This window comes from Ictalurus furcatus, chromosome 23 (genome assembly GCF_023375685.1).
Source record: "Ictalurus furcatus strain D&B chromosome 23, Billie_1.0, whole genome shotgun sequence".
Taxonomy (NCBI): domain Eukaryota; kingdom Metazoa; phylum Chordata; class Actinopteri; order Siluriformes; family Ictaluridae; genus Ictalurus; species Ictalurus furcatus.
Window position 1 is genome coordinate 10,204,763 of NC_071277.1, and position 14,181 is coordinate 10,218,943.

Sequence of the window (14,181 nt, forward strand, 5' to 3'; positions counted from 1 at the left end):
ATACAAATATATATATATATATATATATATATATATATATATATATATATATATATAGATATATATATAGATATATATATATATAGATAGATCTATAAATAAATATAAAATATATATTAAAATACAATCTGGGGATCACCAATGAAACCTTTCTGATGCAGTACTTCCCATTTGCATGTTATCTGTTGTAGACAGAAGTTTGTTACACACACACACACACACGCACGTTCAGCAAACACCGCTGCACAAACTCTTGTGTTCTGATTCAGTATTTTAATGACTTGTTTGTGTTTATGTTGCCATTTTATCTTTAATTTCTGTAACAACTTTTATTTATTTATTGACAGATTTGTACAGAAGTGTGTTTCAGTTTTGTGGCCGTTTCGAGATAATCATCACGTTCATCAGCAATTCGCATTAGCACACTAAACACACACACACCAAAGCCTGAGGACTTTCTGGCTGCTCTGAATTATTTTTACACAATCCGAGCATCATGTCAGGTTCATTAATCTACTCGGACGAGGAGTTGCAGCAAAGAGAAGAAGAATCATAATTTATAACTGAAACATGAGCAATGAACAGGAAAAGCAGAAAAATCTGCAATTTGAACCTAAACATTGTCGTTGGTGTTGAACTTTTAGAGCTTAAATGAGCAAAATGTCATTTCACATCAGCTGATAAAAACATTCATATCTGTTTGCCTCTAATCAGCACATTATTGTTCCTTTATTATTTTTTTAATGAGCAAAATTAAAGTTTGTACTGTGTGGGAAACAAGTTTACACTTCATCATTGAGTGACAATGGAATCTTTTTTTTCTTTTCTTTTTTTTTTTCTAAACGAATGAAATCTTAAGGTTTGTACCTGAAAGCATTCATGTTATCAATCCCATAAAAAATGGAAATTTCAGCAAGTGAAAATAGCAAATGTGCACATTAACGTTCAACCTGTGACATTAACTTCCCTCCTTCGTTGAAATCTAGATCGATGTGAGCGAGTCTGCATGGTGTGTGTATATATCGTTGGTTACCAAAACAACAAAAAGACAAAAAAACATTTTTGTATGGTGCAGGTGTGTTTAAAATTGTTTTGTACACATAATTAAAAGTATTAAATGACACTTTTATAGACGCCTGCTTTGGCCGACCTTCACAAGATTATGGTGCAATAAAGTGCTTTAATTGGTACAAGTGTGTTTGTTCAGTTTGATCAAAAAAATAAAAACACCCCTGCAGAAAGATTTCAAGTGCACAATTAAAGGTGTTTGATATGTTTATTGTTTATTATACAGAGTTACTGTTACAGAGTGTAATGCGAGGCGGGGCGTCTTTTACAGACACACCCAGGAAGGGGCAGGACTTTTACACCACAAGACTCCAAACGCACATCTGAAAGGAAACACCAGGCTCGGACTCGGTCGCACTTTCAGTAGTCGTTACGTTGCCCACAATACAAAAGAATCTGCGATTACAAAATGAAGTCAAGTTTCCTTTAAAAAAAACAAAAAAAAAAAGAGAAAAAATGTTGAATTCACTGCAGAAATCCAGCAGTGAGGAGAAAAACGAGAAGCGGCGAGTAAACACAAACAATTTTTCATGCGCACTGGAATGAGATCTTTTCCCAGAATTACAAATAATTCTTTGTTTAGTTTTTGACAAAATCAAATACATTTAATGCATTCATGAAATGTACATAATGCTGCTGACGTGCAAATCTTAAAACAGTCACGTTTAGCGGCAGATGTTTATTTACACGTAGTGCAACAGTGACGAACAGAGAGGAAGAGCAGAAGATTCTCAAATGCATTAAACACGTGAGTAACAATTAAAGCTCACGAGTAACTGATGGTTTCCTTCATCATTCAGCTGACTCTACATCAGCCTCAAACTCAGCATGTTTTCTTTTCTTTCCAAATACACGACAGAAAAGGAGTGCATGTTAACAGTTTTTGTTTCAATTCACTGTTAAGTGTAGAGTTTATGCTGATTTCTATACAGCTCACATCTCAATTCTGAACCTTTGCAAATGAAACTGATCTCCATCCGTAACACAGGTAGCATCAGGATGTGTTACACACAATAACATCTCATGAAGTTTTGACTCAAAAACACTTTGACTATAGAGCCCAAAATTTGCACATAAATAATCTGGTCTCATTAAAAGGACATTTTCCATATTAAAATGTAACATAATGTGCATATTCATAAATGGAAGATTGTATTTTTTCCCGACAGAAATGTCCTGCCATCTTCAACCCTGTTCCCAGAACATGATGCATCACAACCAACAAAATCCCCCACAACGAACTCAGTAAAACACCGACGTCCATCAACACAGGAGGCAAAACACCGTCCGCGAGTAGAAAAGTCAAATATCTACACAGCAAGTGATTCAGAATCACGTGTTTAAAAAGGTTATTACTTCACATTTCAGTTAGTTTGTAGGCAAGCAAGACTCTTTTTATTTTACCGCAAATAAAAGATTTACATAAAATATAATAAGATAAAATAAAAAGTAAAATCGGTTCCTCGCTACGTTACGCCTCAGGCTCACTGAGAAAATAGTCTGTGTTGAGGAAAGTGTTTAAAACTTGGGCTGACGGGAAATCATCCAACAGCGTGGCATGTAGATGGATGGCGCTGTGATTGGCTGCAGCTCATCTCTTCCTGCGACAGGTGCGTTTGTGATCGGCGTGCCAGTGTTCCTGCTGACACTTGATGGAGCAGTATGACGTGTTCCAGCAGCAGTGGTACATCGCCTCCTCCTCACAATTATAACACTGACACACACACACACACACACACACACACACACACCAACAACATAATTACAGTGATGCTCACAAAACTCCATTAGAGGCAAATGAAAGTTATTTTGACTGAAAGTTATGAACAGACAGATCCATAACTATTTGTTTATCTGTCTACCACAGTATAAAGGAGTTGAGATTAAATGATGAAGCTTTAATCTGAGGATATTTACATCCAAATCGGGTGAATGGTGTACCAATCCCCGCCATTTTAAGGGACCAAAAGTGATTGGAAAAATGAACAATCGTAAATTATATTGTCATTTTTAATACTTAGATGCAAATCCTTTGCAGTAAATGACTGCCTGAAGTCTGGAACCCATAGACATCACCAGATGCTGAGTTTCTTCCCTGCTAAAGCTCTTTCACTTCCTGCTTGTTCTTGTGGCATTTTTCTCTCAGTTTTTTTTCAGCGAGTGAAATGCAGGTCAGTTGGATTCAGGTCAGGCAACTGACTTGGCCATTGCAGATCATTCCATTTCTTTGCCTTAAATAATGTCCATCTACACTGTGAAGTTCTATCCAATGAGTTTTGAAGCATTTGGTGGAATGTGAGCAGATAATATAGCCCTGTACACTTCACAATTCATCCTGCTGCTTTTTTCAGCGGTCACATCATCAATAAACACAAGAGAACCAGTTCCACTGGCAGTGATGCCATTATTTCTAGACAAAAACTTACAAGATTTCACATTTACAAAATAGTGATGCTAATACACAGATCTTCTCAATGACTGCGTTTCACTCAGATTTAGGTAGATTTTTGAAGTGTAAAGTGATGAAGTATAAAATGATGTGTAAAGTGGTGAAGTTTGTTGTTTGACTAACCCACTGCTTCTTCTTGGTCTGAGAGATGAGCTGCTTGTGTTGGTTTACTATCTTCTTCATCTCCTCCATCAGCTCCTCTTTACACTTTTCCTTCACCTGCTTACATTTGCGCTCCATCTCCGCTTGTGTGTTCGCCACCGCTTTACTCACCGCCTGCCTCTTCTCCTCCTCCATCTCCACCCTCAGCTGCACAGACACAGAATCACTACAACCTGCAGAACCACCACCAGAACCCAGAACTACATGACTCAGCTATGTTAATGTCCAGTGCACAGTGATGTCATCAGTAACACTGTCCTGTTCAGGCCTAATTCATTACACTCTCAGTCTAATGTGAATTACTGTATAAAACAAATCAAGTAAAAGATTTGCATCTGCAAAACATTTACAGTGGTGCTTGAAAGTTTGTAAACCATCTAGAATTTTTTATATTTCTGCATAAATACGACCTACAATATCCTCAGGGTTTCACATATGTAATGTTGGAACATTTTAATTAATAAATAAATGACCAAGTATAATATTTTTGTCTCATTTGTTTAATTTTGTTCTCTTTATCTACTGTTAGGACTTATGTGAAAATCTGATAATGTTTTAGGTCATATTTATGCAGATATATACAAAATTCTTTCACAAACTTTCAAGCACCACTGTAGATATTTCCCCTAACAGCATTACAGCTTTTACATAGAACACAAACTCAATAAATAAAAATAATTCAGAATAATTGTGTGAATAATTTGGTGAATAAATCCCACCAGCGTTGAACTTCACCTTGTCCAGTGCCTCCTTCAGCACTCGCTCTGTCTCACGCTTGTTTTCAGCCTTCATCATCTCCTTGACATCGCTGAAGATTTTCGTGTACTTGTCATGGCACATGTTTTGACAGCTGCCCTCATTAAGGGTCTGTGTGGCACGGTGCAGCATGCGGGGAGCGGGAGAGGATGAAGATGATGGAGACTTTTTGGTTTGTGTTGAGACGGACATGCGCTCAGGCTGGTGAGGAGCCGCGGTGGGAATCTCCTGACTCGAACTCACCGCTTCCACCTCAGGCTCAGGCTCCTGGTGAAACATAAGACCAGTGAGGGGGTTGGAGTTTTGTTCACATGTGCGCGCACACACACACACACACACACACACACACACACACACACACACACACACACACGGTATGGTAACGAACCTCCTCTTTGGGTTCTGGTGGTTGGGAACGGCGGCTCTTTTTAGCTTTTGGCTCCTGATTACTCTTCGTCTGATATACAACAGAGAAGAAAACATCAGTGACTGAGAGGAAAACACTGGACACTGTGCACGTGTGTGTGTGTGTGTGTGTGTGTGTGTGTGTGTGCGTTCACATTTCAACAAATGGAGAAACACACTTTGCGTTTAATCTGCTGCATTTAATCTGTTCATGCAGCTTCTCTTTCAACACTTCCACTAAGAATGAACACACACACACATAAATCAGATCTGCATAAAGCCTCTGCTTCAGCAGTAACAAAAGAATTTAATATTTCAAAAAGCAAGTTGCTGTGTTCTCCATCGCAGCATCTCACACAGACTCATTAACATCCTGAGGGTGTTCCAGAGAGCAGACAGGCTCTTTACTCTCATTTTATTTAGAATTTTATTTTATATTAATGCAGTGGCACCACAAAAATTTCACACAGGTTTCTGCCAATTTCTGAGGGTGTGGAGTTACCTCCATCACTTTTTGTTCTTTAGTTGCAGCAGTGCTCTGTGTCCTGCACTCACCTGCTCATTGCTGGTGGAGGAGATGCTGGACTCCGCCTCGTCTTGCCGCTCGTCTGTGCGTCCCTTCCATGTACGTCCCTCACGGAGGAAGCGCTGGTGCAGCTCGAGTTCCTCACACGCCTTCTTCCAGCCACTACTGCGCTTCACCTGAAGCTGCTGCACGTTCACCGAAATATCCTGGATGTTGTCTGAAGGTATCCAGGCTCTGAGGAAATCCCCCCGCCCCACACACACACACACACACACACACACACACAGGCTCAAAACTGCTGTTAAATCATTAGACTTAATCGGAGTTTAATCTGAGTTCCAGTCTAATCAACCAATAATCCACTAACTGCACAATGTCTGTGTTTATCTCATCACAGAAGTGAGGGTTTAAATCCCCTCTGCCCAGAGTCAGTGTCTTTCAAGAAATTTTACATCATGCTACAAAGCAGTTATTTGGTTAATCTGTTCTGCCATTTTCATTCTTCAGTTAAATTAAGTGCACGCAGTGTTTAACTCTCACCTCTGGTGCTGGTGACCAAAGAAGCGAACATCAACCTGGTTCCCTTCTCGCTGCATCACTTTGGCAGGCCAGTAACCAAAACCCTTCATTCTGGCCCACACCAGCTCATGACCAGGAACCTGAACACACACACACACACACAAGTCAGGACCATGTGACAAAGTATGAACGGTAACTCTGAGTAGTACTTACACAGGGATAACAGAACCAGTTATCAGGCCGAGCGTTGGACAGATGGAAGCAGTTTCTGCACAACAACAACTCATTCAACTGAAAAAAATTACAGATATGAAGGTCAACTTTCCCACCCAAAAACCTTACTGTAACAGTAACATTACCATTAAATACTAGGAGTCAGTGTAAGCTCTCACCTCATGGCAGGTGTCGTTGTAGAGAAGTCTGGCGATTTCAGTCTGATCACTACGTGCTGAAGGGGAAAAACACTACAATTCATAAATCAGCACATACATCATTACTTTAAGTCTTCCAGTCACTTCATCAGTCTGACCTCCGTGCAGAATCGCTGTATTGTGGACAATCAGCTGAGCATCTGCTTTAAACTCCTCAAAGTTCTTGTACTTGCCCTCAGAAATGTTCTGCAGATGAAAGGAGAAGGAGAACATAAGGAGCAGAAGCTCTGAATATCTTCTCAGATTTCTATTGTTTCAGGAGAGCTGTAATTATATTCTACACAGACCAGCCTAGATTAGGAAAAAAATATGAGTTCACAGCAGGATGACAATAGCTGCAGTCTTTGATTAATTATATTTATTACATTTTATATGTGCACTGTTCCAGGCCTACCAAAAAAAACAAAACCTGCAGTATTTACAAATAACTTCAGGATAGAACATGCTCAAAAATCCTGTATTCAATTTCAATACAATGTTTTGAGCCCTTTCCCCCTAATCATTATACCTTTTCAAAATCATTACACTTTTAATAACACCCATAAACAAAATCTAAATCTTAGCACTGCATCGTGACTCACCTCCTGAATGTTATCCACATCCAGTGCCGTGTGGATCAGCCTCCGGTACATGGCCTGCTTTGTCTCTTTGCCTCTCTTGTGTAGGTCGATGGCCTGAGCAAGAGAAATGCAGCAGTAAGTATGAGCTGCACACTGCAGTAATGTAAGCAAAACTAATTCATACATGAGAGAAAAGGAGGAGAAATTATTTTACAGATAAACATATATACATATATAAGCTATACAAATAAAACTGAATTGAACTGAATTATAAATATACCCTTTCTTTCATTCGTGCAAGAATAAACTTCAGATATGTGACCATTTCCTGTTTAGTAAGGGTTCTTCTTTTACTGCCCTGTGAGAAACATCAACACAAAAAACATTGCATCTTGTTAAGAGTTACACCAGGATGCTCACAGATTGTGAAATCCTCTTCTGTGGATGCTTTCTGACTCTTTTACTTTGCTCTGTGTATGTATGTATGGGTATATATATATATACATATATATGTGTGTGTGTGTGTGTGTGTGTGTGTACCCGGCAGACAGAGCACTGCCAGTGAGATGTGGTGTCTCTGGGCCGGAGCTCGTCAGTGAGACAGCGGAGGTGATAGACACGAAAGCAGCTGTCGCACTCCAGCACATCTCCGGGGAGGTGACACTCGAAACAGTACCAGTCGTGACTCTCTGCCTCCCAGTCCTGCAACACACACACAGACACACACACACACACAAACAAAGCACAGTGATGGGCGTGTACCCTCCGCCCTGGCCACACCCCCTTGGCCTCATGAGCATGGCCTCTGACACGGTGCAGACTGGAGGCTGGAGTTGGGGAAGTTACAGCACACTGATCTAAGATCTGGAGGAAGTGGAGCTGCATCATGTTTCACCGAATTTCATACACACTGAGCTGCCTGTTTATTAACCACAGCCCACCCACACCTACACACAAACAAACACACCCACACACACTGTTCCCCTAACCTATTCAACTTTACAGTAAATTAACCTTGCAATCATTAATCATTTCAACGCAGCACATATCCAGCGTCAGGAGAATTCACATAACAGTGCTACTGAATGTGTGTGTACGTAATAAACTGGAAACTCAGCGCATACGCAATATTTACATTTCTTCACTAAAGATTTCATTTAAATGGCCATTAGTTTAAATTCAACACCTGCATGTGGGTTTGACTGGAGTTTAAAACAAAAAGTAACTGATTTACTGAGATCCCAAATAATGAGCCCTAAAAAGTGTGTTGCAGGACAGTTATAAAGAATACCAGCATGAATTATGTGTTTTTGTTGTTTTTGCTCATTTGAAACACAATGTAGAAAGTCTGTTAGAAAATCAGCTTGTATAGTTTTATCACGTTTACATGTGATTTTACACACAAACCCTTTTGCAAGAGTTTTGTGGCGTGTATGACGTACTGCAAAAAAAAACCTCTAATAAATCCTGCATGTGTTCAGAAGAGTAACCGTTCAAAATAAATCCAATCCAGTGTACAACTCTATCTTCACCCCCTAACACACACACACACACACACACACACACACACACACACACACACACACACACACACACACACACAGCTATCTGCTTCTTTTGTTAATGCACATTGTGTGTGTACTCAGCACTTTCAGATTGAAAGGAAATGTGAAGCTGGAATCAGTTGCTGATCTTCCTGTCATCTGCAGGGAAAAACTATATATACATTTAACTGGATGTTTATGATGAAGAGAAATCCGGCGACAGGTGGCTGAACTCCAAACCTGCGTTAGTGCTCAAGGATTTGTTTGTTCATCTCAACACACTTCATCAGGTGGAGGGAGTGTGTGTTTTAAGAGACAGAGAGTAGAGAGAGGACAAGTATTGAGCATTCACTGACAAACACACTCACACTGATGACCGACTCGGGACAGCTTTCAAACTCAATAAAACTGTAAAATAATCAGATGGAGGATTTTATTTTCTTCTCAATTCCTCACTGACGCTGAATTCACCACTGCAGATCAGTTACTAAAATAATACAAATTTAAATACATTACTGTTTTTAATATTATCATTATTATCATTATTAATGTTGATTTGATTTAAACAACTATATTAAGGTGGAAGGCAGTCCCGTGGTCAGGCTACACAAACTACCAACTACAGGAAAGATAAAGTTAGTAAAGTAGAAATCACAGTAATTAATAACGGCCTACCTTATTGCCCTCAGACATCTGCTCCTGTGATTGCAAGTGATCCAGAAAACATTGTTTAAAATCCTAAATGACTGGATGACTGTAACTTCTGGGTCTCAAGTGTTAAAAGCACGCGCACACACACACATGAACGAAAAGCCTGATGATGACTGAGGGTGTAAATTATACTGAACCCAAAGTAAAAGTATTAAAGATTGAATATAAATAGATGCCGTTGTTTTTAGATTAATATGATGCCGTTTTAAAATCTTGAGCTTTAGCAATCAGACTGAAGAAGAAACACAGACTGCTGTAAATTCTGTCTCTCACTCAGGAGTGGAATCTCACCCGTTACTGACACTTTGAAATTTACTTTCTCTCAACACAGAGAGACTGGAGATGAGGATAAAGTACAGCATGTAAATATAAAATGATCTAACACGTCTTCACATAACAGGAATATACAGAAAACACACACAAAAAAACTGTTGAACATCAGCTCTGTAAAGACACAAACACCGACAAGTGATCATGTGCCTGAACTTGTGCTATAGTACTGTATAGATGTTCTATATTATAGTACTGTATAGATGTTCTATAGTACTGTATAGATGTTCTATATTATAGTACTGTATAGATGTTCTATATTATAGTACTGTATAGATGTTCTATAGTACTGTATAGATGTTCTATATTATAGTACTGTATAGATGTTCTATAGTACTGTATAGATGTTCTATGTTATAGTACTGTATAGATGTTCTATGTTATAGTACTGTACAGATGTTCTATAGTATTGTATAGATGTTCTATAGTACTGTATAGATGTTCTATAGTACTGTATAGATGTTCTATATTATAGTACTGTATAGATGTTCTATATTATAGTACTGTGTAGATGTTCTATAGTACTGTATACATGTTCTATAGTACTGTATAGATGTTTTACAGTATACAATACAGTATAATACTGGTGAGCTGTCAGTGTTTCTCACCATCTCGTCTCCTGGCAGCCAGTAGCCCTCCTGCTCCACTCCAGCTTTAGAGCCCTTACAGCCCACAGTGAGCGTCTCCACCACGAGGCCGTCCTTCACCGCTAACACCAGCTGCCTGGATGTCTCTTTGGGGTGCATCCCATAAACACGGCTCAAATACCTGCAGCACAACACACGTCATTTCCTCAGCCTTTATGTCCAACAGGCTTCCTTTTCTCCTGCAGTATGAGAAATACTAAACTGAGGTGAAGGAAGAAGAGGAATTACTTTGAGATTCGATCCATGTTAGCGATCTGTTTCTGGCTGCGGATCACTCTGATGGCCGACCACACGTACTGCACCACTTTGGGGTCAGCCTGCCGCTTTTTGACCACCCGAGACATGGCTGCTCACCCGCACCTGCGACACACATGAATACAAGAGTCTTTTTTCTTGTAACTTGATCAATAAAATAAAATGATTTCCATGTCACAGGAAGTGTGATAGCTTTATTATGTATAAAAATAAAAACGCACACAAAACTAGTGAAGTGGTTTTTACTGTCGTTGTTTTGATCATATGATCCATATGAGCGCAGTCACAATATGTTTGTTCTCAATTAGTTTCTTGATATAACCAAAATTATATTTTACGCTTTATTCTCCTTATTTAATTTCTGAACTGTATGTTCATATGCCTACTTTTTGTATTAGTACATGGGCTAAAATATTAGTTAGTACAGAAAAGTGCATTCATTTATTTATACAGTCACGGGTACAGGACACTGTTTACTCTTCTTTGTGTTTTTCACAGGTTTAAAAATTGTGTGTGTGTGTGTATGTATATATATATTTATTTTTTATTTGTACTGTGTTCTCCCTTTGCAGCTTTTCAACTGAACTACTGAGTCAAGAGAAAATAAAATGACTAATTACATTAATTAATCAATCATTAAAAAGACCAATAACAGGTTGTACGTGTTATCACTCATTTCTAACCAATTTTGAAGAATTGACTAACACAATCAAAAGGTTTTAAAGAAATAAATTCTAAGTGCAAACCTCAGTCTTCACATCAAGTACAAAGGCTCATTAAACCGTAATCAATATTTAATAAACAAAAGGAAAAGAAACAATGGGCATCATTTAGAAATCTTTAGTAAAGTTGTGTGTAAATATTTGCCAAAATGAACTAAAAATTTCTGCTGGATTTACAAGTTTCAGAAACGCTGATTTTCTTTGTATTAACATGATGAATGTCAATCAGTAAATTACTGGGGGTGTGCACAACACTGCTGATTTGAATTTGGTGACACCAACAAAACTCCATAAAAGGGAAAACTCACAGAACTGAAATGACCAGCAACAGCAAAAACAGACTTTCTCAGAGGTAGAAGTGAAAGTTATTTTAAGTCACGTCATACAGACAAACACCTTTGTTTAATAGTTTTTTTTTTTAATTAAAGTGAAGTGTCTTGGTGACTCTCAGCTAGAAATCCCTCACACCCTCACCGATGGCATTATAGAAAAGGCCGGTGTGTCCGCAGGAAGCAAACGATCCCCAGCACACTGGGGAGGAAAAGACAAACTGCAGACTCGGGTGAACCAGATCGCTCACCTATCAGTCACTTTCGCTCACTTAGTATTCGCTTAGCACCGGTTCTAATAAAGTGTAACACACCGCCGTCACTGCACGTCCTCCTTTTATACAGCACCATTCTTAACTGCATGAATGGTCTTGTGTCTTAATGTATGGATTTATGTTTGCTTGCTTTCTTTATATTATTTCATATTTAATAGTTATTAAGTAAACACATTTAATATGAAATATCTTGTATATAAAAGTGCAGTATCTCATCGCAATGTAAATGATTCGAAGCTGATCACTTGAGGTGTATGTTGTTGTTCTTCTTATTTGTAAATTTACACACACACACACACACACACACACACACACACACACACACACACAGGAGCAAGAGTAGTATACAAATGTCTTTCCAAAATTATAGAATTTTCATGAACGTCTTATGTACCATGTAGTACGAATGATTAAATTCAGTTGTATTATAGAGTGTGTTTAATAATGGACACTGTCAGACAGCAGCTTTAAAGAAATATAGAGATTCCAGATATAAATTTTACATTTATAAATTTATCCCCCATGAGCAAGCCAGAGGCAATGGTGGAAAAGAAAGACTTCCCGAAACCAGACTCTAAAGGGAACCCATCCTCATCTGGATGACACTGGACACTGCGATTATAATTATTTTCCTTTCTATAACTGTATAAATATGTAGTCAAAAAGTGCTAATTGTGTAAACAGCAATTTGAGAATAAGCATCAGAGTCATTTCTGATTTCATTATAGTTTTAACTTCAGTTCAATACAAGAGACTTTATCAACTGTTCAATAATGGAGACTTGAGTGTAAACTGTTCTTAGCAACTGCTGTCCTAAGTCTATCCAAGGAAGAACATCTCCACAGCCATCTTCAGGGTTTCTAAGTGGTATCATCCTCAGTAATCTCATGCAGATCTTTAGGCTGTGGGTGTGGGGGACGTCCTCAGCAGTAGCCAGTGATTTTCAGGTGATGAGAACTCCTAAAAGAAGTAGAGCATCAGGATGGATCAGACTGGTCTGGAGAGCAGAAGGGGTCAGGATCGCTGGTAATGTACGAATAAATCCGTTCGGTATCCAGCTTGATATTTTCAGTAAAAAACAAAATCACAGTTTCTCAGTAAACTGCGATATCAATTCAGAAAACTGCAGCATGAAAGAGAGAAAGATTCGTTTTTACTGAATCCCTTTCACTCCTAAGCACTTTATACATTTCTTCCTAAACTTACATTTTCACCTGGTATTGAAGCAGATTTTTAATGTGTGTGGAAACAGACGCTTTGTGACGTCATCCCCGATATCGGGACAGTGTTACGACTCCAGATTTCCGTATCGCGGTTACATCAGGACACAGGTATACCGACACACCTGATCAAAAGGCTGCAGAATCTTTACAGAAATAACTGTGTGTGTGTGATTATATATACACACACACACACTGCTGTTATGTTTATAAACTAACCGAATCCGTTTAGGACACACACGTCTCCTGTTATGTGAAACCCAGTGTTGGAATGTAAAGATAAAGCGATTTGCGATGAGTGTCATAAAGCGATTTGCGATGAGTGTCATAAAGAGATTTTGTAGTTTGTTTATCCGCAAATTAAAAGGACAAAAACACCAGAAAGAAAGAAAACCGAATGAAGCTGTTTTTTTCCTCTTTCTGAAACCTAATAACGACATCCAGCATAAACCATTAGTTCAAGGACAATTTTATAAATCCAACTGATATTTAATGTTATTTGATAAGTTAACTGTCACAAACACACATTAAGAGAGTTAGAGAAGGCGACATGGTGAGGAAACGCTGGAGAATAAAGCAGATTAAAAGCGCTCCGTCCTCCGTGTTATTGCTAACAGGCTACACGGCGCCATGTTGCTGTTCTACCTCGCTTCAAGACAAAACCACACAGTCGGATTGGATTATTTCAGTCCCAAAGCAGAGAATTTCATCAAATCGACCGAGTTTTTGTTCCTACTCACCGCTGTCTGATAGCTAAAGTAGCGCCGAGCTTGATATTCGCCCTATGGAGGTTGTTAGCGCTTTTACATTTGTGTTTCCGGAGTTAAATGTCAGAATTAGCACAATTCAGATCGGCTAAACAAGGCAGGCGAAAAGCTGGGGCTGAATCCCAAACGATCCCCAACTTCCTCCCTGATTACACTACTTAGGCTGTGACAAAATGCCTTCTACGGCCGACACAGTGAACTACTTAGTACACTACATGTCCAAGTGCAAGCGGTTTGTATTTCAGCCTGGATTTAATATGAGGAAAGCCCCTATCGGCGGGACGCGGACCTGCAAGCGCATTTTCTGCACGTAGCACACCGAGCTCAACTCAAACCTGAATGTAGCACAGAATAAAGCATAAAAATATAATTTAAAGCATCAAATATCATCCATCCTAATTATAGCCATGCATCATATTTAGCCTGTCTGCATATTAATTCTACACAATATGAGTTAATATACATTCTACCACTTTTTTGTATTTTGTAATGGTTTGAATAGTTA

General features: G+C 38.8%; 1 protein-coding gene across 2 annotated transcripts; it reads right to left on the reverse strand.

The window, feature by feature from the left end:
- Positions 1–1,262: 1,262 nt before the first annotated feature.
- zmynd11 (zinc finger, MYND-type containing 11) lies at positions 1,263–13,813 on the reverse strand. 2 transcript variants are annotated; one of them, XM_053611722.1, is made up of 16 exons: positions 13,650–13,813; positions 10,337–10,468; positions 10,070–10,229; positions 9,096–9,119; positions 7,417–7,578; positions 7,157–7,234; positions 6,898–6,990; positions 6,415–6,502; positions 6,278–6,333; positions 6,099–6,176; positions 5,907–6,025; positions 5,396–5,600; positions 4,824–4,892; positions 4,415–4,702; positions 3,641–3,826; positions 1,263–2,782 (listed from the first exon to the last, which is right to left on the reverse strand). In XM_053611722.1, exons 2-16 carry the CDS (start codon positions 10,450–10,452, stop codon positions 2,660–2,662), a joined length of 1,845 nt encoding a protein of 614 aa, XP_053467697.1. In that variant the 5' UTR covers positions 10,453–10,468; positions 13,650–13,813; the 3' UTR covers positions 1,263–2,659. The 2 variants fall into 2 exon arrangements, with proteins under 2 accessions (XP_053467697.1, XP_053467698.1); XM_053611723.1 differs by lacking the exon at positions 9,096–9,119.
- Between the last annotated feature and the right edge of the window lie 368 nt (positions 13,814–14,181).